General features: G+C 42.7%; 1 protein-coding gene across 3 annotated transcripts; it reads right to left on the bottom strand.

The window, feature by feature from the left end:
• Nucleotides 1–217: 217 nt before the first annotated feature.
• LOC310763211 (uncharacterized protein) lies at nt 218–16,163 on the bottom strand. 3 transcript variants are annotated; one of them, XM_083615040.1, is made up of 12 exons: nt 16,018–16,163; nt 14,930–14,976; nt 14,465–14,629; nt 12,739–12,856; nt 11,758–11,808; nt 10,126–10,203; nt 8,583–8,639; nt 6,921–6,980; nt 6,004–6,068; nt 3,474–3,552; nt 2,386–2,441; nt 218–520 (listed from the first exon to the last, which is right to left on the bottom strand). In XM_083615040.1, exons 1-12 carry the CDS (start codon nt 16,030–16,032, stop codon nt 304–306), a joined length of 1,008 nt encoding a protein of 335 aa, XP_083471166.1. In that variant the 5' UTR covers nt 16,033–16,163; the 3' UTR covers nt 218–303. The 3 variants fall into 3 exon arrangements, with proteins under 3 accessions (XP_083471166.1, XP_083471168.1, XP_083471167.1); XM_083615042.1 differs by having other exon boundaries at nt 2,390–2,441; XM_083615041.1 differs by having other exon boundaries at nt 2,390–2,437; nt 3,529–3,552.
• Between the last annotated feature and the right edge of the window lie 5,412 nt (nt 16,164–21,575).

Raw genomic sequence — 21,575 nt, 5'->3', positions numbered from 1 at the left:
CATTGTATGTGCTGTGCTTAATCTGTCCCTTTGTTTTTATACTCCACAGGAAGTAAAACCAGGATGTTTATAGTGCCCAGGACAGCCTGCCCATACATGGGTATTGTGCTGTATTTGGCTTGGCATATCACAAACTGAGCAGGCCTCCAGTGATGGGTAATGTATAGTGTGTGTGTATGGAAAATTACACTCCCAAATCATTACACACCAGAAAACCTTGATAGGTTATGAGCTTTATCCACACTCTGAGATACATTATAATGACAGGCTCTCTCTAGTTGGCAGCTTCTTCCAATCCTGAGATCACTTTGGTAAGATGCCGGTGCTGTAGAGTTGCATATATGGTTGGATGTAATAGTCCAGGAACTGCCACACAGGCCGCTGATATGCCTCTGTCACTGTGTGATTGGAAAGGCAGGCAGTGAGGATGAAGACAGTGACTAGCAGGACGGTCAAGACAATCACCAGCAGGACACCAGCAAAGTGCCACAAGCCTATCAAGACCCAGGTGATCTTTGTCCTGTGAAATAAGAAAAGAGAGGCCTGCAGTTTATAAAGACAAGGCAGGGTGTCATTGTCCTCTCTTGGTCCCAAGTGAAAATCTGTTGATGGGGCAAAATGAGCACATAAGCAGGTTCCGAAAGGTTGTCACTCAGATCAGAGAGAACTTTGGGCTTTTAATGAAGGAGAATTGACTCCAAGGGTTTTTAGGAAGTGACACTAAAAGCATCACTGTGGGGCCCTTTCGTATTATCTGAGCACATTATGATTGCTGGTTTTGTAATGCGTTTAACTGGAAGAAATCCATTTTGGCTGAAAATGAAGATACATTCAAGCCAATCAAGGTTGACATTGCATTCCAATTACAGATGAGGAAAATGCAACACAAACGCCATTATTTAAACATCTAATACCACAATAGCCTAAGATGAACAAGGCAATGGACCATTCGATTCCTTCCTATCTATATGGTTCCATGGCTAGTATGTTTGACTTGAATGTGACAGAATCATGTTCAAATCCCTGCAACAATAAAGCTCTTTGAAAGGGTTTAGACCAAGTCAGTATTTCGTACCCTAGCCTTCTTCACTGGAAGTTGGAGATGATAATTGTTAAGTACTTCAGAACATGCTTCAGAGATTATGAACAATATGCTTTGCTGCTTCACCCATCCCTGTACCCTCCATGCCCAGTTACATGCCTGCTTGTACACATCTCCTTTCAGTTTGACAGTGTCTTCCTTTTTACCTTGAATGGGCCTGATTTATAGAAGATGCTAAATAGCATGCCTGGGAAAACCAGGTGGACAGGGCTGGTCACACCTAATAATACCTTCCATGTACCTTGCTCATTTGTTGTACCTATTAATTGTCAGGAGCTCATCCTACACTTGAGTAGGACCCTCGTAGAGACACATGCCCGACTGGCATGTTCTCTCCCTCCTGGTCTTTCGTTTGGGAGCTTCCAAAGCTTTCTTCAACCCGAACATCACAGCGACCGATGGCAACAAACACCAGGACACTTAGGGATCCTAGGAGTCTCTGCAGCTTGCGTAACAGACCTCAGCAACTCAGCATTTGGGTAATCTACTTTATTTACATATAAACACACATGGAGCACTGGAACATGGCTCCCTTTCTCGCTAGCATCAGACAGCAAAGAGAAAGAACAAAGGACAATACTCCCACTTCACGGAACACAGTAACACATCCTGTCTCCGTCACTTCCCACTCTGTGGAGTCAAAACATACACCGTCATGTGATAGACAACAATCCCATGATTGCAATCATGGAGCAGGAATTCTAACATTAATTACTCCACATCAGAAAATGGACAGTTTCAATATTAGACAACCATTGGAGAAAACACACATCAGTACTTCTTCCACATATCTTGATGGGTGGAAGGAAGTCATTGTTATTTATTTGCATTGTCTGCATTCATATGTACTTTGCCCTCTGTTTAGCATCTGGAGTTTCTTCTTCTCTTATTCCCTTTTGCCAGTGGTACTTTCACAGTTTTGTGGTTAATGAAGGTTTCCAAACCTGTAACAGAATCTTGCTGGGTTTGCTAAGTCCAAGCATTGTTTGAAACAGGCAATACTGCCATGGATGAAAGGTGAAACCCACCTCTGGATTCTGGTTATTTTATGAAATTTGGTACCATAACCAGTTAATCACAGAGTTATGAAAATCCAAGCAGAAGTCTCACACAGTCTCACCATAAATAATGGGGACCAACTCCCACTTCCCAAAGTAATATTACTATATGAAATATAAGCCAGAGGTTATTTCTGCAAATGTCTGCATTGTTATACATTTATGGGTGTGTGTTTTTAAAAAGTGAGAAGGTGGTGACAAATAGTAAACATTTTCTTCACTAACCTACCACCACAAAGCTGTTTCTTCACAAATTTCTCTTCTCTTCGCATTTTTTCTTCCTGTGGTTAAAAAGAAAGTTGGAAAAAGTTACCCCTCCATCACACATACACTTGTAGTAGTAAATGAACAAGGAACTCAAAGCAGTTCATTACTGGGAGTTTTCAAGTTCTAAATTGTGTGACTCTCCAAAGTGAAGTGAGGAAAATGGAACTGGCTAGCCATGCAATTTCTCTGTCGCCAGAATAGCCATGCTGCCAAATTAAAACCACAAACTTCTCCCACCATGCCAGCTGTTGTGAGGCAAGCCCAAGTTTGCACTACAGCAGTTAGAACAGCACCTATGGCTATTTTAACTGCTTGTGATGAGCAATATATAATAAGAATAGCCCTTTCTGAATCAACCTAAAGCCCTATTTAGTCCAGCACTGTGTTTCCTAAAGTGGCCAGTGAGATTCCTTGCCACTGTTATTTCTTGGCCACTAGCATTCAGAGGCATGCTGCCTCAAATGCTGAAGCTAGCATATAGCCACTATGTCTAGTAAAACAGCAAAAGTGCTACACCTATGCTTGGGAGGGGGGCGTTATTGAAACACAGCACAGAGGCTGAAACTGGGTCACAAACCAACAGCAAAATGACAAAACATTCCCTCGAAGTAGTGCTAAGCTCTTGTACCAGATTCAGCGCTTTGCTGCCACTGCAGAGGAGATCGTAAGATCAGGCTGATAAGCCAGAACTTGTAGGACAGTGCATTCTTCTTGGCTTTCTAAGAAGTGAACTACTACAAAGCATCAATGATGTAGAATGTGAGCTTATGATGCATTCATTGGCCACATAGCAGGCAACACACATCTCCTTCCTTTCAGAAGCTGTTAAATAGCAATTCCCTCTACCTTCTCATCCAAACACAAGGGGCAACCAAGCCGCCAATGTTGCTGGCCTGACCCTGTGGGGTTCAGCTGCAATAACCGTGCCAACTTTATGTATAGCATAAAATCAAAACCTTCCTGTTTATTGATCGATGAACTAAAATTCATGCTCACAAGACTGACCAGATAGCTTTCTCTTTATTGGGTAAATCAAGATTACTGACCAGTTCAGCCCTGGCCAATTCATACATCAAGCTCTTTGGGTGAAGGTTCAAAAACTTGCCTGGCAACTTGCTCTGATGTCTGAAATAATTGAAAAAAGGTTGGATCATTAGCAGATTTTGTAGCAGCTATTCTGTCTTTCTGAATTACAGGAATGTCCTCTTTGCAGTCCCAAACAGGGCAATGCACAAATTCCTCTGGTTCCTTGAAGAAGAAAATGTTGTAAGGCACGTGGATAAGCCAGATTCTGGCTCTCCCTGAGGGAGCTGGCAGCCTTCTAACCAACATTTCACGATAGGACCATGTAATATATGACATATGGATGTAGGAGATTTTCAATTCATCCACAATTTTAAATGAAGTGACCTCCTTTGCTCCTTGGGGACTAATGCAGAGATCAGAACATAATTATATTTCAGATTTCACCAAATTTTACTATACAGTTATTCACTCCAATAACGTACCAATATGTATATTTTAGGATAAAATAGGTTTGGAAATACATATTTTACATTGAAATAAAATACTGTACGTGCTTGAATATTGTTTTGTGATAAAATATGAATTTATGTACACTTCTGTATTTGTATTCAGTATGGCTTTTATTTTGAAAGGAATTAGGAGATTAATGTGGAAACATTGATGGAATGGGTTTATGAATAAACACGTGTGAAACTGACTAGAAATGGATTGATCCTGAAGTTATTTTGACATAGCATACTACACATGATACATGCAGAGCCAGGATGTACCAAAATCCAAGAATGACTGAAGATCACATTGTAAGCATAACACATCCACATTAACAGGATGGTTTGGTTATAATGGTTAAAATGTGGCAAAGGATAGATTGCCCCACCTTTTTCAGTACATATGTACATGATGATAAAACTCCCTTTAAGGCCTATGAATTAGAACTAAAAGATTGTTCCCCTCCTCCCAATTATTTAACAAGGCAGACAAATATATGGTGTTTGTGGCATTGGAGTTCAAGCTCAATATCTGGCCCAACATCAAATCACTGAAGGAAAAAGAAGATTAAAAAGGTTTCTCTTGCAATGCTAGTGGCTAAGTGCATGCATAATAGTTTAGGATGCAAAGTAAAACACTTTCAATTTAACTCCTAATTTAATGTTCTTTCAGATACAATGTAGATTCTCTGTGGGTTCTTTATGAAGCAGTTCCCTTTGACTATGAGGACCATTGTGGAAGTGCATAATAAATGCTTCTGAAAATGAGGAATCCCTTTAATTTATGAATTTATTTCCCAGATCATGGTTGACAGTGAATCAAACTTTCAAGCAGCCATTTCATCAAACATAAAATCAATTACTGACTGCTCTGAACTGAACTGAACTCTGAAGAGCCAGATGGCTAAAAGGTAGCCAGGATGTCTGGAGAATAAGAAAGAGGAAATTGGGAATAACTTTGAGAGCACTTGTATTACCACAAAGATGGCCCATAAGCAGTCTGTCTGTGGAGCCATATAGTTTCCTTTTACAAAAGGAGGAGCAGTCTCTTCTAATTAGTTCTATGATGTCATTCTGTTTCATCAGCACAAAGCAAACTGCTGGCATTTTCCTGAGACGTATAGCGGTACCTCGAGTTACAAACGCCTCAGGTTACAAACGCTTCAGGTTACAAACTTCGCTAACCTGGAAGAGTTACCTCAAGTTGAGAACTTTGCCCCAGGATGAGAACAGAAATCGTGTGCCGGGGGCACAGCGGCAGCAAGAGGCCCCATTAGTGAAAGCACTCCTCTAGTGAAGAACAGTTTCAGGTTAAGAACGGACCTTCGGAACAAATTAAGTTTGTAACTAGAGGTACCACTGTACACCATTGCAAGTGGAAAAATTAGTGTGATAGAGGGACAGTCTTGAGGAGTGCTTGTGGTAATTCTGTTGTCTTTTGAGGGACATTAGAGATACATAAAATAAACGAGTCCATAGCCAGGGAAAAGCAGGGTTACAGAAAAACAGAGTGCCTGGCCAGAGATAATTACATTGAGGTCATGGCCTAGCCCAATGCACTTTAAGTCCAGACCATGTGATGTGTATGTGTGAAATTACATAGGTGGCATAAGCAATTCATGAATGAGCAGGCCAACCAGAGTGATTAAAACTTGAAAGGTTGGGTTTGAAACATATCTGGTGAAGAATGAACTATGGATCCAGATAAAAACAGAGTGATGAGTTTACTGGCCTTTGGTCCAGTAAATTGGTTTTGCATTTTGCAAAGGTTCACTTCCATCAGCATATATACCTTGGATTGCACCTTCTGGGTCAACCCCTGGCACAGCCTCATCAAATATAGCTCAGGAAAATGATATGAATCTGCTGTTTCCTTGACCGCTTGCAGTCATAAAATAACCTCAGCTATTCCTTGCTGTCTCTTTGGCTCAGTAGTATTACATATGTTACAGCTGAAAGCTGTGCTCTTCACTAGAAGAATTACCATGACTTTGATTCATCTGACATGCTTCAAGGACTGACACTGGTTGCAGAAAGGATTGGACTCATAGAGGAGTCTTACCGAACCTTGTCTTTCGCAACAGCTGACAGCTCATCCTGCAGGCTTTTCTCTCTGTCCTGAAGAACCTGAAAACAAAATAATCAGCAAGTCCCCTTCAAGTTTCTGTTTCTTCTTCCTCCCCCCAGAGATCTCCAATAATCCCCACAGATCAAGACCTAGAGCAATTTTGTATACATTCCACGGGTAGCTGGTGTGCTGCCCTCCAGATGTTATGCATCTGCTTTGTTATGCACTCCTTGCTTTGACATTTTATGGCCTCTTCTCCCCAACAACCAATGGGGAAATACTAAATCCAAATATTCAGAATTACCAAAAAAAGCAGTACTTTCCGATGCATGTTTACTCATAAGTAGGGGTGGATGTGTCCATTTCAGTTCTCTCAGTTGCTCATTTTTCAACTATAAAATTCAGTTCTCCACAATTTATAGTAATTGTAATTTTTTAAAGAAAAGAACATTCTCATTAAAAATTATCAGCATTTTAGTGTGAATTTCTCCTAACAACACATTATTGCATGTAGCTTTCAGTAGTGTACACATTATTGCGAGCAATATTCCTGAATATGATGCATTTTTGTATGCTATTTTCACTAATATATTTTATTCACACTTCCCCTAAATATATGCATTTTTGTAAGCATTGGCTGGAGAATTGCATTGCAAAATTTGAATAAGTGTAAATTTCAAAAGATAATTGTGTTTTGGTTTGCGTGTTGTTTTGGAAAGTGTGAGTGTGATAGATTCAGCTTTAAATACACACTGAATCAATTTTTTTCCTGCATTCCTACTCAAAAGTAAGTCCCACCATGCTCAGTTGTGGTTACTCCCTGGTAAGTGTGTTTAGTGCTGCAACCTAAATTAGGCAGCTGTTGCTTTCCTTATTCACTTCATCAATGGTTAAGCATTTCACACAGATACCTGTATTTTCACTTTGTATTCTTGTATATACTCTTCCAGTTCCCAGATTTGGTGTTTCATCTGGAAAAGAAGAACATGCCTTTTTTCTTTTGCCCCATCCTTGTAATCCTTCTTGCCTTGGGTTTTTAGTCAGAACACTTACAATTTTTGCCTAGTATGATCATACCAATTCCAGGTGTTTCATCAATATTCAAGGGATAGATCAGACACCACTAGGCATGGCCAAGCAGCCTGGTGCTCACCTTGAAAATCAATCTGGCCCTCTTATCTTTTAGTTTGAAAGCCTTGGGATTTGGGATTGAGCATTGAACAAGAAAGAGGGCCTGATTAATGTCAACCTTCCATTGCCTACTACGCTCCCCCCACCCCCGCTCCAGGAAGCTCCCAACAGAATATTGAAAGCAAAATAAAACATCAAACGTTGAAAACTTCCCTAAACAAGGCTGCCTTCAGATGTCTTCTAAAAGTCAAATAGTTTTTTATCAGCTGAAGATAGGAGAAGGAAGTGATGGGTATTTCTTCTTTGGGATGATGCGGCTTCAGCCAGTTTAGTGCAGTGGTTAGAGAGTGCTGGACTAGGACCTGAGAGATGAGGGGTCAAATCCCAATCCAGCCATTAAGCTTACTGGGTATAATTGGGACACTCGCTGTCTCTCAACCTAACCTACATCACAGGATTGTTATCACTAAAGATAAGTTTAATTTGCATAAAAAGTAATGTTGGTATGCACTGATGTTTGAAAAACTAATTTAAAATTTGCATTTGCAAAGTAGAGAAGTCTGCATTAGGGAGAAGGTTTCACTCTGGCAAATGTGCCAGAAAAGGTTGGATGTTTTCCATTCAGCCTTTATGCTAACTGATGACTCATCACTGGAAAGCCAAGCAGAGAGCTCTCACAGCAGGAAGATGAAACATGAAAACTCAGTGTCTTAGTCCATTGATGGAGACAGCAGCCACAGCAGTGGCTAAGCTCTGCAGGGATGAAGAAGCAAGTTGCTTTGGATCTCCCTCTGGGACCAGATAGAGGAAAGTATATCAAACAGTATTAAGGACTAAAAAGAAGACGGGATTGCATTAAACAGCAACATTTTACTTATTTTATTATTTACTTATTTAATTTGTTTACCGCCCCTCATCCAAAGATCTCAGGGTGGTTCACAACACAAAAATACAAAATGAGAGCACAAAATACATAATAAAAACAAAAACACACACCAAATAACTCCCCTCCCATAAACACATTTAAAAGGACATAGAATGTTAATCAGATGATAATCACAGGGTTCAGGTCAGTTCATATGGGGAAAAGCGGTCCTTGAGGTATTATTTTGTATCTTTTATTGTTTATCTGTAACCATTTTAAAACTGTTTCCAGTGAAGCTTTGAAACATTTTTCTACTTTGCACATGGGTTCAGGTCAGGGATTCTATTTGTAGCAACTGTAACAGTTATGTAGATAATATGGGGAGGGGGAAACCCACCTTGGACTCCTTGGAGGAGAGGTGGAATGCAGGAAAATAAATAATAAATAAACCCACGGGCAAAATTGTGTATGTTACAGCCTAATTGATTTCAACGGGAGGGTTAGCCCAAAGCAACGGAACCCAGAACTCCTTAACTTTGGCTCAGCTGTCTCCTATGTATATGATAATTAAGTTTACCTTTGTAAAAACTTCATCCTCCTCACCGCAGGTCAGTTTGCATTCCTGGAGCTCTCTCTAATTAAAAATAAATATATAAATTTTCAGTTGGCAACATTTCTGAAGCAAACACATGTAAGACTTTTATTTTCACTCTGGCCAAGAGATTCAATCCTCAGTGAAAGAAAATGGTCGCTTTCCAAGAGAACGCGTCAACACCGCTTGTACTGGAGGCCTTCTCAACAGATTGTGCCTCTCATCGGAAATCCATGTGAGTGCCAATATATAGCAAAGTATACACATTTATACTGGGACGTGGGTGGCGCTGTGGGTTAAACCACAGAGTATAGGACTTGCCGATCAGAAGGTTGGCGGTTCGAATCCCCACGACGGGGTGAGCTCCCGTTGCTTGGTCCCAGCTCCTGCCAACCTAGCAATTCGAAAGCACCTCAAAGTGCAAGTAGATAAATAGGTACCGCTCTGGTGGGAAGGTAAACGGTGTTTCTGTGCACTGCTCTGGTTCACCAGAAGCGGCTTTGTCATGCTGGTCACATGACCCGGAAGCTGTACACTGGCTCCCACGGCCAATAAAGCGAGATGAGCGCCACAACCCCAGAGTCGGTCACGACTGGACCTAATGGTCAGGGGTACCTTTACCTTTACCTTATACACATTTATATATCTTTACTTTAGATGAAGTCATTTTAAAGTATTCACGTTGAACTAAAAAGCTGATGGACACTAACAGAGCAATCCAAACCCTCTTTATGTCCTACTGAGGTTGGGTTGGGTTGGGTAGAGATGTCTCTATGCCCAGCTCTGCAGGCTAAGCTGGACTTCCACCAGCCGATGACGATGGAATGACACAAGAGTCACTCCACTGGTGCAGCACTTCCACCTGCTAGATAGCAGTGAAGTCAGTGGAATTATCATTAGTAGTAACCAGCAAAAGCCCCAAAGTGGGATGGAGAGGGGCTGTGCAGGCATGGGATCTTTTGGATTCGAAGCCAGTCTTTCTACCATCACACAATGGCATCGGACCCAATCTGGGCCTCATTTTTGTGACAGCTCTAGGCTGGCCCAGTGATCTTCTACACATACACACCACCTTCCAACTTGGCCACCATGAACCACAGAGGTGCATATGTGGCTGTGGTCTCACAGCCCTGTGGTCGAGGGGAGAGGTTTGGATTGCATCCTCAAAATCTTCCAAATCCCCAATGGCACAAAATGAAAATGACCTGACGATATTTTGGACTGCCATCTTTTTCAACTGGCCCTCCAGGTGCTAGCGTGCAGAGTCAGAAGACTTTATCATAGTGCAGCAAAAGAACTTCATCTGTTTGGAGTTCCACATAAACAGGAAATGCGGAGGTGACCAAAACAGGGATGTGTGAAATCTTCTTGTTTCCCCCGTATATATGCCACCTTCACAAATACTGCTATCTCCTTTTCTCAATTGCCCATGTATTGTCCCCCATGTATTTTGTATTAATTCCAGTGGGCACTTCTTTTAACCTTCCTTCTCCAAACTTTACTATTGTGGTTCTATAATCTTACTCACTTTTAGCTTGTTGACATGGCAGCAGAGCTGCAGGTAACTCTGCTGGTTGATCTTCATCGATGCAGTCAACGCTGAGCTCTGGTTTGGGGCACAAAACACACAAATATTCAGATTCAGTCTCCCCAATATGCACTGACCAGCCCGAACCTTCTTTGCTATTCTGTTACAACCTCAGTGTTTAGAAGACAAATCAGAGATGACCCTGGTGATCCTAATAAAGGACCTTCCTTCCTACCTTCCTTTCACTAATTAGCGGTATTTTCTCTCAGTTGAGTTAATAGGAGCTTCAAGGTGGGGAGGAAGGAATTTCAATGGGGCAAAGTCATGGGAGGAACAGGTAAAACCCCCTCACTTAGGCCACATCCATCAACTTCCAGGAAGTCAGGTAAGGGCAGTTGCTCAATGGAGGAGTGTGGTTTGCATGCAGAATGGCCCATGTTCAATCCCTGGTATCACCAGGTAGGGCTGGCAGAGACCTCTGCCTGGAACCCTGGAGAGCTGTGGACATCAGTGAAGGCAATACTGAGTTAGGATGGCCAAAGATCTGATTTGGTGCAAGGGAGTGTCCTGTGTCCCTAAGTCCCAGTGGGGGTGCTTGTAAGCAAAACAAAAGCAATGGGAAATTACTATCATGGATCTGCTTTGTCATTTTTTGCTTTGCTTTAGACATCCGTTTCAGAAGGACTGAGTGGAACAATGTCTATCAAATAACATTAATATTTATTCCAGTAGAAATTAAAGAGTAACTGCAAAGCTATGCAGTGAAAAGGACTGCGGTCTGTCAAAGCCTAGAGCTTCAAGCATAACATTGACTTCTACAACAAGTGAGCATACAATGGAGATATTCAGATATGCATGCTGTTTCATGCCTACTCTAAAAAGGCTTTGGTGCTGCCAACACAGGCATACAACAAAGAAAGATGAGCACCAGGGAGATAATAGATGTATTACATTTTATTTTATTTTTTTAAAGGGATTCTTTCGACATGACTGAACGAACACTAATGCAACAGTGTCAATTTTCATTTTCATTTCCATTTCATTTCAGAGTGGAAATCTGATGCAGTTATTCAGGACCATCATAACACGAAGACTGGTTCATGCACCCAAACTGGCATGTTGAGCATGTGGGTTGGGTGGGCCCATGCAGAGCTGATAATAGCAATTGTGCATATCAGTAGTGGTCAGTAGAGAGAAGCAGCATCATTTAGCTGACCTCCTGTCACCAATTTCACTGTGCTTACCGGGCTGGCGTGGGGCAGAAAGGCAGCATGGTGTAAATACACCAGCATGGCACAAATACACCCAATGTTCCTTCTGGTGCATTTGCACCATGCCAGCCTCTGCACTGCCTTGCCCATCTCCCTCCCAGGAAGCTCAGCAATGCTAGAGACAGATCAGGTGAGCATCACTGCCCCCACCCAACCGCTACAGGTGAGAATACGTCATCAGAAATCCAGCCCACTACTCAACCCGCGTTTATTTTTTCCATCTCTTGACTCACTTTCAGTGGCTTGACGTTGATGAGGTGATTGTGAATTATACACTTGCAGCACATTCACAAACATGGGGAAAGGTGGGACATGGTGCACATATGGAATTCAGAGGAAACCTATCTGATTATTGGTGTACCTTCTCAGAAAGCATGAAGATCCTCAAGTGTAAATTTTCATTATCCTTCTCCTGTGAGGGTAAGAAATTGCCACAGTTAGTTGCAAAGACTGATATATACCCGACTCTTTGGGCTGCAGCTGAAGCGATGCAACAATTCATTACAAATTAAAGAATACCCTCAGGAAAGTGTCACACACAACTCAAAGTCCTAACTCTCCAATTCTAAGTTCCAGTGCTGCTGAATTTGATTGGGCTGATGCAAAATGAGTTTCCTGTGCTGTGCTAGCCCAGGCAGATGCCATAACAACAGCAAGTGTCGTCTGCTGCAGTCCTCCCTCTTTCCTGTTTTGTAGTGGTGTGGGGAAACACCAGAGGATCCACATGATAAATAGCTGTTCACAGATGGCAATATGGAAAGCCTCCAGGCGATTGCTTTTGCAATCTCCTTATTTGTACGGAATGAGCCTCCCATTCACAAGGCTCTCCCTCAGATTTGTGTAAGTTATTCTTTGCACAGCAGATGAAACATGATGAATACAAATAGGTCTATACCTGGTGAGGCCTATAGAATGGAATCTATATTAACTGAAGTATTCATGCTATAGAAATACACAAGCTTTTGGTTTGCCACCTACATGGTAGGACAGCCTTGACCAAGATGGTGCCTTACAGATGTTTTGGACTACAACACCCCGAAGCCACACGGAAGTATGAGTTGTAGTCTATAACATCTGAAAGTCATCAGCTTGGTGAAGGCTGTTGATGGAGGCTATTGACTCCACGGAAAATACCATACTAGTAAATGTCCAAAACCAATACAGTTTTTCTTTTTTTAAAATGATTATGGAATAATATCACCAGACAGTGTTCACTTAGCCAACAAATCTTCGGGTCTTGTTGTTTTAATGATGACATGCAGTGTGTGTGTGTGTGTGTGTGTGCGCGCGCGCGCATGCGCACGCTCTTTAAACTCTGATCAGGAAGATTTCTTTTGCCTACCAGCTTTTTAAGATACTGCTCCTCTAAAGATGCTGTTACAGTCTCTTCTTCCTGATTTTTCTTTGTGGCTTCAATCTCAGTTTCTAAATAGGTTATTTTCTCTTCAGCTTGCTTTATCCTGTATATGGTTGAGGCAATGATGATAATAGTGTTGATAATAATAATAATAATAATAATAATAATAATAATAATTCAAAGACTTGTACCCCTATTCTGCCCCAAACAAGACCATCAAGACAGCTAACTATCACAGTAAACCACTGATGAATAAAGAAGTATACAAATTACTTAACTAAGAATAACATTTAAAATAGCAACAATGTTACACCATCCAAAAAAATTTAAGTACAGGGGAAACTAAGAGTTAAGCTTATTCTAGAGAGTGCTTTAATCAATTGCTCATCTGAGCAACAACAGCAGTTTTGCTTCTCCATGAAAGGCAGAAATGGGGAGGGACATCATCCAACTCTCCCAGGGCAGGGGGCTCCAAAGCCCAGGTGCCACCACTGAGAAGGCCCTCTCTCACCTGCCATATTGCCATCAGCTCAGGGTAGGGCATAGAGCAGCTCTTCACTAGACAGTCTGAACATGAGGGTTGGGTCACATGGGGGAAAGCCATGGGGGGAAAGTATTATCCTTCAGATAATACTAGTGCAAAAGCCCACCTCACATTCTTTTGACTGTAATTTGTTTGAAATGGATTTCCATATTGTATTTTAAAATTAATATAATCCACCGTAGGACCTTACAGTGAAAGGTAGGTAAGGCATCAAATAAATAGCAAGAACAACAAGAACATTTAGGGCTTTTATGGTCAAAGCCAACCTTTTGAATTGTCCCTGGAAACAAACCCAGAGCCAATGAAGTGGTATAGGGCAAATAAGTACATAATATCAGGCCAATGACCCATCTAATCCAGCATCCAGTGGCCAACTAGATGCCTGTGGGAAACCTGCAAGTAGGACATGGGCACAGGAGCCCTTTCCCCTCCCACAGTTTCCAGCAATTGGTATTCAGAAGCCTAACTACCTCCAACCATCAGCATGAACTGAGAACTGGAATCGTGTGAACATTCTAGCTCCTGCAGCTGTATTTGGACTAAATGAAGCTTCCAGACACTTTTCAAAGGAAGGCAGTGTTGGGAGAGAACCAAAATGCTTGCCCCCCAAAGCATGTGTCCCCCTTGAGTGTTTGGTGCCTGCTATCTCATTCCCCTCCTCCAAGGAAAATAAAAGCCTCATACAGGGAAAGGGGAAGTACATAGAGGCCACCAGAGGAGGGTTGCTCCTGCAACCTGCATCAAGAAATGATGCAAGAGCATTTTTTCCCAATGGGGATGATGGGGCAAGATGCTCAAGTGTGTCATTTCCTACTGGAGTGGACCATTGGGCTCTCTCACCATCACTGGGACCCATATAACTACACTACGATATCAGTGTTGGGAGGGCAGCTCTTTCCCACCACAGAGGCCACCACTGGATGCAATCCAGATGTGTGTGACAGGACCTGACTTTTCCAAAGGAGGGTCCACCACCTGGTTAACCAGGAGTAAACACCTCCAACCATCAGAATTGCCCTCATCACATCACTGTGGTTTTATAACATGCAACTGATTTTTGTGAAGTTTCCAGGGAAAAATTGGTAAGGTTCAAACCTTCTGAAAAATAATTGTTCCCAAACTGGAATCAGCCATTCACTCAACACCCCATTGATTATTGACACATACCTTTTGAGCTCAGCTTTCATGTTCTTCATAGCTCCTTGTAAATCCAAAATATTTGCCTTGATGTTGTTCCCTTCCGTAATGAGGCAGTTAATTTGTTCTCTCAACCATATATTCGTATGCCTGGACTGGAAGATGGAGGCTCCTTTTGCTGCTATCCAACTGTCCCTAGTTGGGATATTAAAAGATAATATACAATACCTTACTTATTGCAAACTTGGGATCCAAGAAGAAAATGTGTTCGAGTTAAAGTGGAAGACCTGCAGAAGGATTTCCATTTGTGCACACCCTTGAAATTGGCTCAGCATGGGTCAGCATGTCTGGAGAATCTCCAGATGTTGAATTTTGACCATTAACACATGCAGATGTATGCAAATAATCCTCTTTTTTGGGTGATGTGTAAGTTGCTACCCTGTTTCTTGCTCCCCTCCTGGTTGACCCCACTTCCCTTAACTTAAGAACACTTACCTGGCATTTTTGGTTCCTATGTTGACAGCTGTAAAGGCTTCAGAAATCTGCTGGCAGAAATGACATTCTTTTAGAATTTTTGTTTAACTTCCAGAAGCAAAATATTTGCACATAATGCTTAGGGCAGACAGATTTTCTTGTAGCATTGTTGTCCAGAGTCCACTGTTGATATTTTTCAGCTCAGTCTTTTTTTCAGATGACCTCAGTAGTTTGTTACCATGAGCCCCCAAAAGAGCCACAATATGCCTTGCACATTATTTTTGTCATTAACAGAATGATAATGTCAGTTACAGAGTCTTGTTTTTCTCGTTTCCTTTACAGTGGTACCTCGTGTTATGTATAGTCCCCCTTACGAATGCTGCAGGTTACGCGCTCCGCTAACCTGGAAGTAGATGCCCCTTGCTGTGACCTTTGCCTCAGGATGCGAACCGAAATCACTCTCCGGCGGCATGACAGCAGTGGGAGGCGCCATTAGAGAAAGCACGCCTCATGTTACGAGTGGTTTCCTGTTACGAACGGACCTCTGGAACGGATTAAGTACGTAACACGAGGTACCACTGTATTTTGTAACCAGTTATGTAAATCTGAAATTCAGTTGTTTTCATTTAGAGGCTCCTCTTAATCTGAGGCCCTAAATGGTGCTTACTTAGCTTAGAGGTCTACCTACAGGGACTGCTATCATAGCTTCAACATAAGCTTTAAGGAGGATGCATGTCTCATTTCTCAGCCAGGTGGGTTTTCCTGTCACTTTACACAAGGAGTGGCACACGGCAGCAGTAGAAGAAGCAGAAACTTCCCTGATCACAACAACCATCACCACCACCCAGTTCTTGGAGGGGTCCTGCTTAGCCTACTTTGAGAAAGGAAAGCAGAGTTTCCTCTCTCACAATCCACCAACGTAGAACCTTCTGCATGCAAATCAGAAGTCCACCACTGAGCTGCGACACTTCCCCCAAAGGGCTCACTTTCAACAATACCTGTGGGTTACACACAGTGCCATGCTCCATCACAACTACAGTTATTATGGAGCTTCAGAACTATAAGCAGCCATGCAGAGACCCACCCTTGCTCATTAGCATCAACATTACCTTTGCTTCACTCATGTCATTCTCTGCCAAGAAATATATTCAGATATGTCTAATTTGATTTGCCCTGTAGCCTAGCCGAGTCCATGCATAGCCTATCTGTGTTGTGTGCTCTGTGTGTCTGTGTGACTCTCTCTGGGTAGTGTCCCTGCAGCCTCTGATGTCACAAAGGGCTTAGCAGTCTCCTAAGAGAAAGCACTCTGTGCTGGATGCAGACTTACATGCAAGGAATTGTTTGGTGAATTAAAATTTATGTTCACATCCTAGCTATGTTGCAGTCTCACTGGACAAATGACTTTTTCTTAGCTTCAGGGTCAATCGATATGCAATGGATTATTTCATAGGATTGCTCTGAGAAGTAACTGATAATATGGATTCACATATCGAATAGTTTCAAAACCATACAAAAGGGGAAACTGTCCAAGTACAGCTTCTCCTCCTTTTTTTTTTGCTGTGCTTTGATGGTCAAAACTGCACGAGGTTAAATGCTGCAGTGTTTACAATTTTTGAAAGTACAGGAGCTCTCTCAGGTCCTGGCCCCAGCCAATTCACAAGGTGGAAATACATTTCAGATGGTCCCATTGTGGCTTTTTAAACCACTAGATGGCAACACAGTTCCACTTCAGTTTGTATAAATACATTCTTAATTTTGCATTAAAGAGCTTCATTTTTCTCTTTGCTCCAATACAGCGGAATTTCCAGAAAATTGTTTTTTTCCTCAGGTTCATTGTTGCATTAGAAACATTCTGGATGTCTGGCCTCTAGAATTTCTGGAGAAACTGAGGTGGGGTAGAGGGGAAATCACAATAGCTAAGAAAATCTGCGGTGTACAGTATTTTAGGAATAAATAATGTAACAGTTATTTTGAACACAGTATAGCCCAGTTCAGATAATGCTCGTAGCACTTCAGTTTGAAGATGGAGGCTCATTTAATTGAATTGGGGCTGTGCTGATTGTCTGACCAAGATGAACTTTGGAGTTTGGAGAGCGAAGGTGACTATTAAAGTGGTGTGGTGGAACATTTGAGTAAGGGTATTGCCTAATATTTGTAGCAGGTGTGGGAAACAGCGTGTCCTACATACTTATAGCTCTTGGCCTAATTTCTTGTGGATGGCAAGGATGGGGAAAATGGGAATAGGAGAGAGAGAGAGAGAGAGAGAGAGAGAGAGAGAGAGAGAGAGAGAGAGATGCACTGCTCACTTTTGACTGTGGTCCCCACTGCATCATTCATATGGAGCCTCTGAGAAATTAACCTGAGGGAATATGGACCTCACCAGAAAAAGGGCTGCTTACTTCTGACTTCACAGTTTACAACATATCCAAGGGTTGGGTTTTTCTTCTCCCCTTTCCTTAAAAAACCCCATTGTGTGTGCTGTCTCAAGTAATTATAAAGTGCACCTGGTAGCCTCACTGCCACTGAGACATGCTTTGGAAATTTGGCCCAGCAATGTCCCTGGGAAAGATGCTACCAAGACATGTCCAGTTCCCATTTTCAAATAATGCCTTTGCAATAGGGGGACTGCTAAGAGGACAGGGGGGAAAAATCAATCCTCAGCCAGCTTGTAAACTATAGGTATTAGTTAACACCCCATCTGACAGTCTCCAGGATTCTCCTCCCATCCTTCTTAGTGGTGGGTGGAGAGGTCTGGCAAAGGTGGAGGTGGGCTTTGGCCCAGCCCTACACTGAATGCTCCTTAATACAAAATAGTCCCTCTGCATTGGGAAGCAAGTATCAAGGACAAAGGACAGGGAGATCAGGTCACATGGGGTTTCTGATCACAGAGGAGTCTTGTAAGCCTGTCAAAGTGAACCTGCTTGCAAGCCCCTCTCAGACCCTGCTGGTCAATGTGGCACAGTCTGTTGCTAATTCTTCGTGGCGCTTTAGCAGAAATGCTCAGAGTTCCAGGTTCTTCAGTGCAGTATATTTATTGTGATCTATATATACAAATATCTACAGGCTACAATACATGAGCAGTTCATACAGTCAAACAGACTACCTGGCTGCACCTTAAGGCAAATATGAAGACCTCTAACTCTCTGACCACACTCCTCTACACCACCACCCTTACTGCTGGACAGGTTTCCCTTTTAAACCGATGACAGCCAATCAACTGACAGCACATTACTGCTGAGTCATTCTGACCCAGCACTTCCAGAGAAAGTATTGCAGGCTGGTTGCATCAGCCGGTTGCATCAGCTAGCAAACTCAAGCCTGCAGACTTACTATCTCACACAGCATTCTGTGAATCCCAACACAGTCATGGATAGAGGAGTTTGCAGTGGCACACATGACCCTGCACCTTCCAACATGGTTATGCTTCCATGATGGCTAGAGATGGTTTGTAGCTTCAGGGTTATGATGGCAAAAAATTATGACGGGGTGAATGATGTGCACCCTGGTCTGAGCTCCTTTTACGTTTTGAAAGATTCTTTGTTCTAAAGGCACTTGATGCAGCAATATTGCTGAAGTCAAGCAGATCTAGGTCTGGTCATGGATGGATAGCAGAACTCCCCAGAGAAAAGCTAAATGTAATAAATAAATAAATTCCAAACTAAGCTGACATTAATTGCATGAGTGCACTTAACTTGCATGGGTGAGTTATTTAAATAATAGCCATGGGGGAATCTGAATAGTCTGAAGACTGTGAAATGGGTGGGTGAGGAGAGGGAGTTCAACCCTTTCTCTCCATGCCAATAAAGCACCTCTCCAAAGCTACTGTTTTCACTTCAAGGGAAATGGGAGCTTCCCCTGAAGTACAAATGGCAGCTTCAGAGAGGCAGTTTTTGTGAGGGCTGTTGCAGGAAGAGAAAGGGTTAAACTTCCTGACCAACCCATACACCATGCGTAGGCAAACTAAAGCCCTGGGGCAGGATCTGGCCCAATCACCTTCTAAATCCTTGCTGCGGACGGTCCGGGAATCAGCATGCTTTTACATGTATAGAATGTGTCCTTTTATTTAAAATGTATCTCTGGGTTATTTGTGGGGCCTGCCTGGTGTTTTTACATGAGTAGAATGTGTGCTTTTATTTAAAATGCATCTCTGGGTTATTTGTGGGGCATAGGAATACATTCATCCCCCAAAAAAATATAGTTCGGCCCCCCACAAGGTCTGAGGGACAGTGGACCAGCCCCCTGCTGAAAAAGTTTGCTGACCCCTGTCATACACAGCCCTGAAGCTGCTTAGATTGCCCTGTGGCTGCTATTTACAGATCAAAAAGCAGGCATGTACCGTATTTTTCACTCGATAACACGCACCTGACCATAATACGCACATAGTTTTTAGAGGAGGAAAACAAGAAAAAAAAATTCTGAATGAAACAGTGGATGTATCATTTTTGTGCTTCATGCTGTGGCCACAGACATGTGATTTGACGGTGAGTTTGGGGTAGCCCAATGCAAAAATCCTGAGAATCCATGTGGATCTGTGCTTTGTAACCACGTTTTTGCACCATTGCAGCCCCAGGCAACAGTGGGTGCATGATTTTTTTGGTGCAGGCTGTAGCCATGGATATGCTATGTGATCTAATGTTGAATTTGGGGTGACCCAATGCAAAGATCCTGAGGATCCATTCTTTGTAACCACGTTTTTGCACCATTGCAGCCCTGTTTTTGCATCAGATCATTGCTATGTGATCTGATGGTGAATTTGGGGTGACCCAATGCAAAGGTCCTGAGGATCCATGTGGATCCGTGCTTTGTAACCACGTTTTAAGTGGGGAGGGAAGGAAAAACATAGAAGGGACAAGGAGCACGAGAGGGGTGTGCGGAGAAGCAGCTGGCTAAGAATGCAGGGAAGGGGTTTTACCGGAGGGAGGAAAGGAAGGCAAAAGTCCCCACCCACCCACCCACCGAAGCCAGCTCTCTCTCTCTCTCTCTCTCTCTCTCTCTCTCTCTCTCTCTCTCTCTCTCTCTCTCTCCCCCACCTGCATGTTGCCTGCGAGTCCCTAGGAATTAGAAGGAAGGACGCTCTGCTTTCCCCTCTGCTTGCTTGGAGGGGAGGGGTTTTCTCTGCTCTTTGTTCCGTTTGAGCAAACACAGTAACGAAACAGAAAAGGGTGGGCAGTAAGACCCTGAGGCAGAATGCAGGAAAGCAGCAGCTTCCTCTTTTCAAGGCTTCCCTTCTCCGGACGATTTGATATTTGCCTGATTTTTGCCTTCACTCGCACCAGTCGGCTCCAGGGACCACACATTCGCTCAGTAACACGCACAGACATTTCCCTTTACTTTTTAGGAGAAAAAATCTGCGTGTTATAGAGGGAAAAATACGGTAAATTGTATGAATGCCACTGATACTATGTCTAGCTTAGCCTTCACACTACAGTATTCTAGAGCACCTGCCTGATCCTGGTATTTTGCACGAGACACCAAAAGAGAGCCCTTTCCACTTGCTTTTCCTTCTTCAGATCTCCAAATGTTTGATTCTTCCTGCAAATAGTACATTGTATCATGGCAATAACAAGGAGCACTCCTCAGTGCAGAAGTACTGGAAGGTGTTGTAGCACACAAGGGGTGGTACTCAGGTTGGGCCCTAGCACAGAAGAGCCCAAAATACTAAAAACTAAGAGCTGTTCTCCTGCATCAACAGTACCACCCTGAAGCAGGTTGAAGCATTTGGCTATGATGCCCAGTCCTTGCTGCAGGAAGGGCAGGCATTGTTAATTCACACTGCGTTCTTTAGCTGACAGTATGTGAAGCTTCTTTCCGGGTGTATAACATACAGAGGAAAGCACACTTTATTAACTCCTCCTTGCTGGCTTATTAAACCTGGCTAATGGTTGTTTCATACCGAAGGAGCAGTACAAAATTGCTGGAGCACACCTATGAATTATGGGCCGTGTCTGCAGAGAGAAAGTACTAAGTCCAACTAGTTTGGGCAGGAGTTTAACCGATGCTTTCAAATCGAGAGCACTGTAGATTATCAACAGAAGGTGTTTCTCTGCCAGTGGCAGTCGAGTTGGGAGGCGCATTTACTCTTGGCTCAGGGACTGCCAGGCAATCAGTGAGATAAATGCATGCACAGGCTGCTAGTGAGATACAGCTGTACAGCTGAGGACGTGCAGGATAGGTGCACAGCATTGCAGCCTTGTCACGAACACAGAGCACCACACCTTCTCCCCCTCCTATGGAGATAACCAATTTTCTTGAGTTGCCTGACTGTTTTATTTCATATTGGAAATAATCACAGATGCCTCAGGAGGAAGGCTAATTTGTAAAATGGGAGGAATCATTGGATTATAATTTGATATCTGTAGCTAATGTTGGTAGGGAGGCTGGACATGATGTCAATTATTCATCGAGTGAAGAAGGCCTTGCTTTTGTCTGTCCTGAACATACCGCCAATCAATCAACAGATTACTAGGCAAAATCTGGCTTGGGTCCATGTTTGCAAATGATCGCTACATCATCGCTTAAACATACTGTCCAGCTAATAATTAAAAGAGGCCGAAGACCCAAAGGTTCCTAGTATTCCAGGAATGAGATTTGGGTTACGTAATTAAATCAGCATTTGAAAGAGGGTTAACAGACTGGAGATGGCTTGAGGGAAGTCAGAGGTGACACT

Source organism: Podarcis filfolensis (assembly GCF_964270895.1).
Source record: "Podarcis filfolensis genome assembly, chromosome: 5".
Taxonomy (NCBI): Eukaryota; Metazoa; Chordata; class Lepidosauria; order Squamata; family Lacertidae; genus Podarcis; species Podarcis filfolensis.
The sequence above is the reverse complement of the archived record's forward strand: the minus strand, read 5'-3'. Positions and strand labels throughout refer to the sequence as shown.

Bases quoted from the DNA above. Each gene is read 5' to 3' on its own strand.
- LOC310763211 (XM_083615040.1), bottom strand. The intron at 8,640-10,125 runs GTGAGTAAGATT...ATTTTTAATTAG, and splicing joins GCCATGTCAACAAGCTAAAA to AGAGAGCTCCAGGAATGCAA. The intron at 6,981-8,582 runs GTAAACTTAATT...CTTCTTTTCCAG, and splicing joins AGGATGAAGTTTTTACAAAG to ATGAAACACCAAATCTGGGA.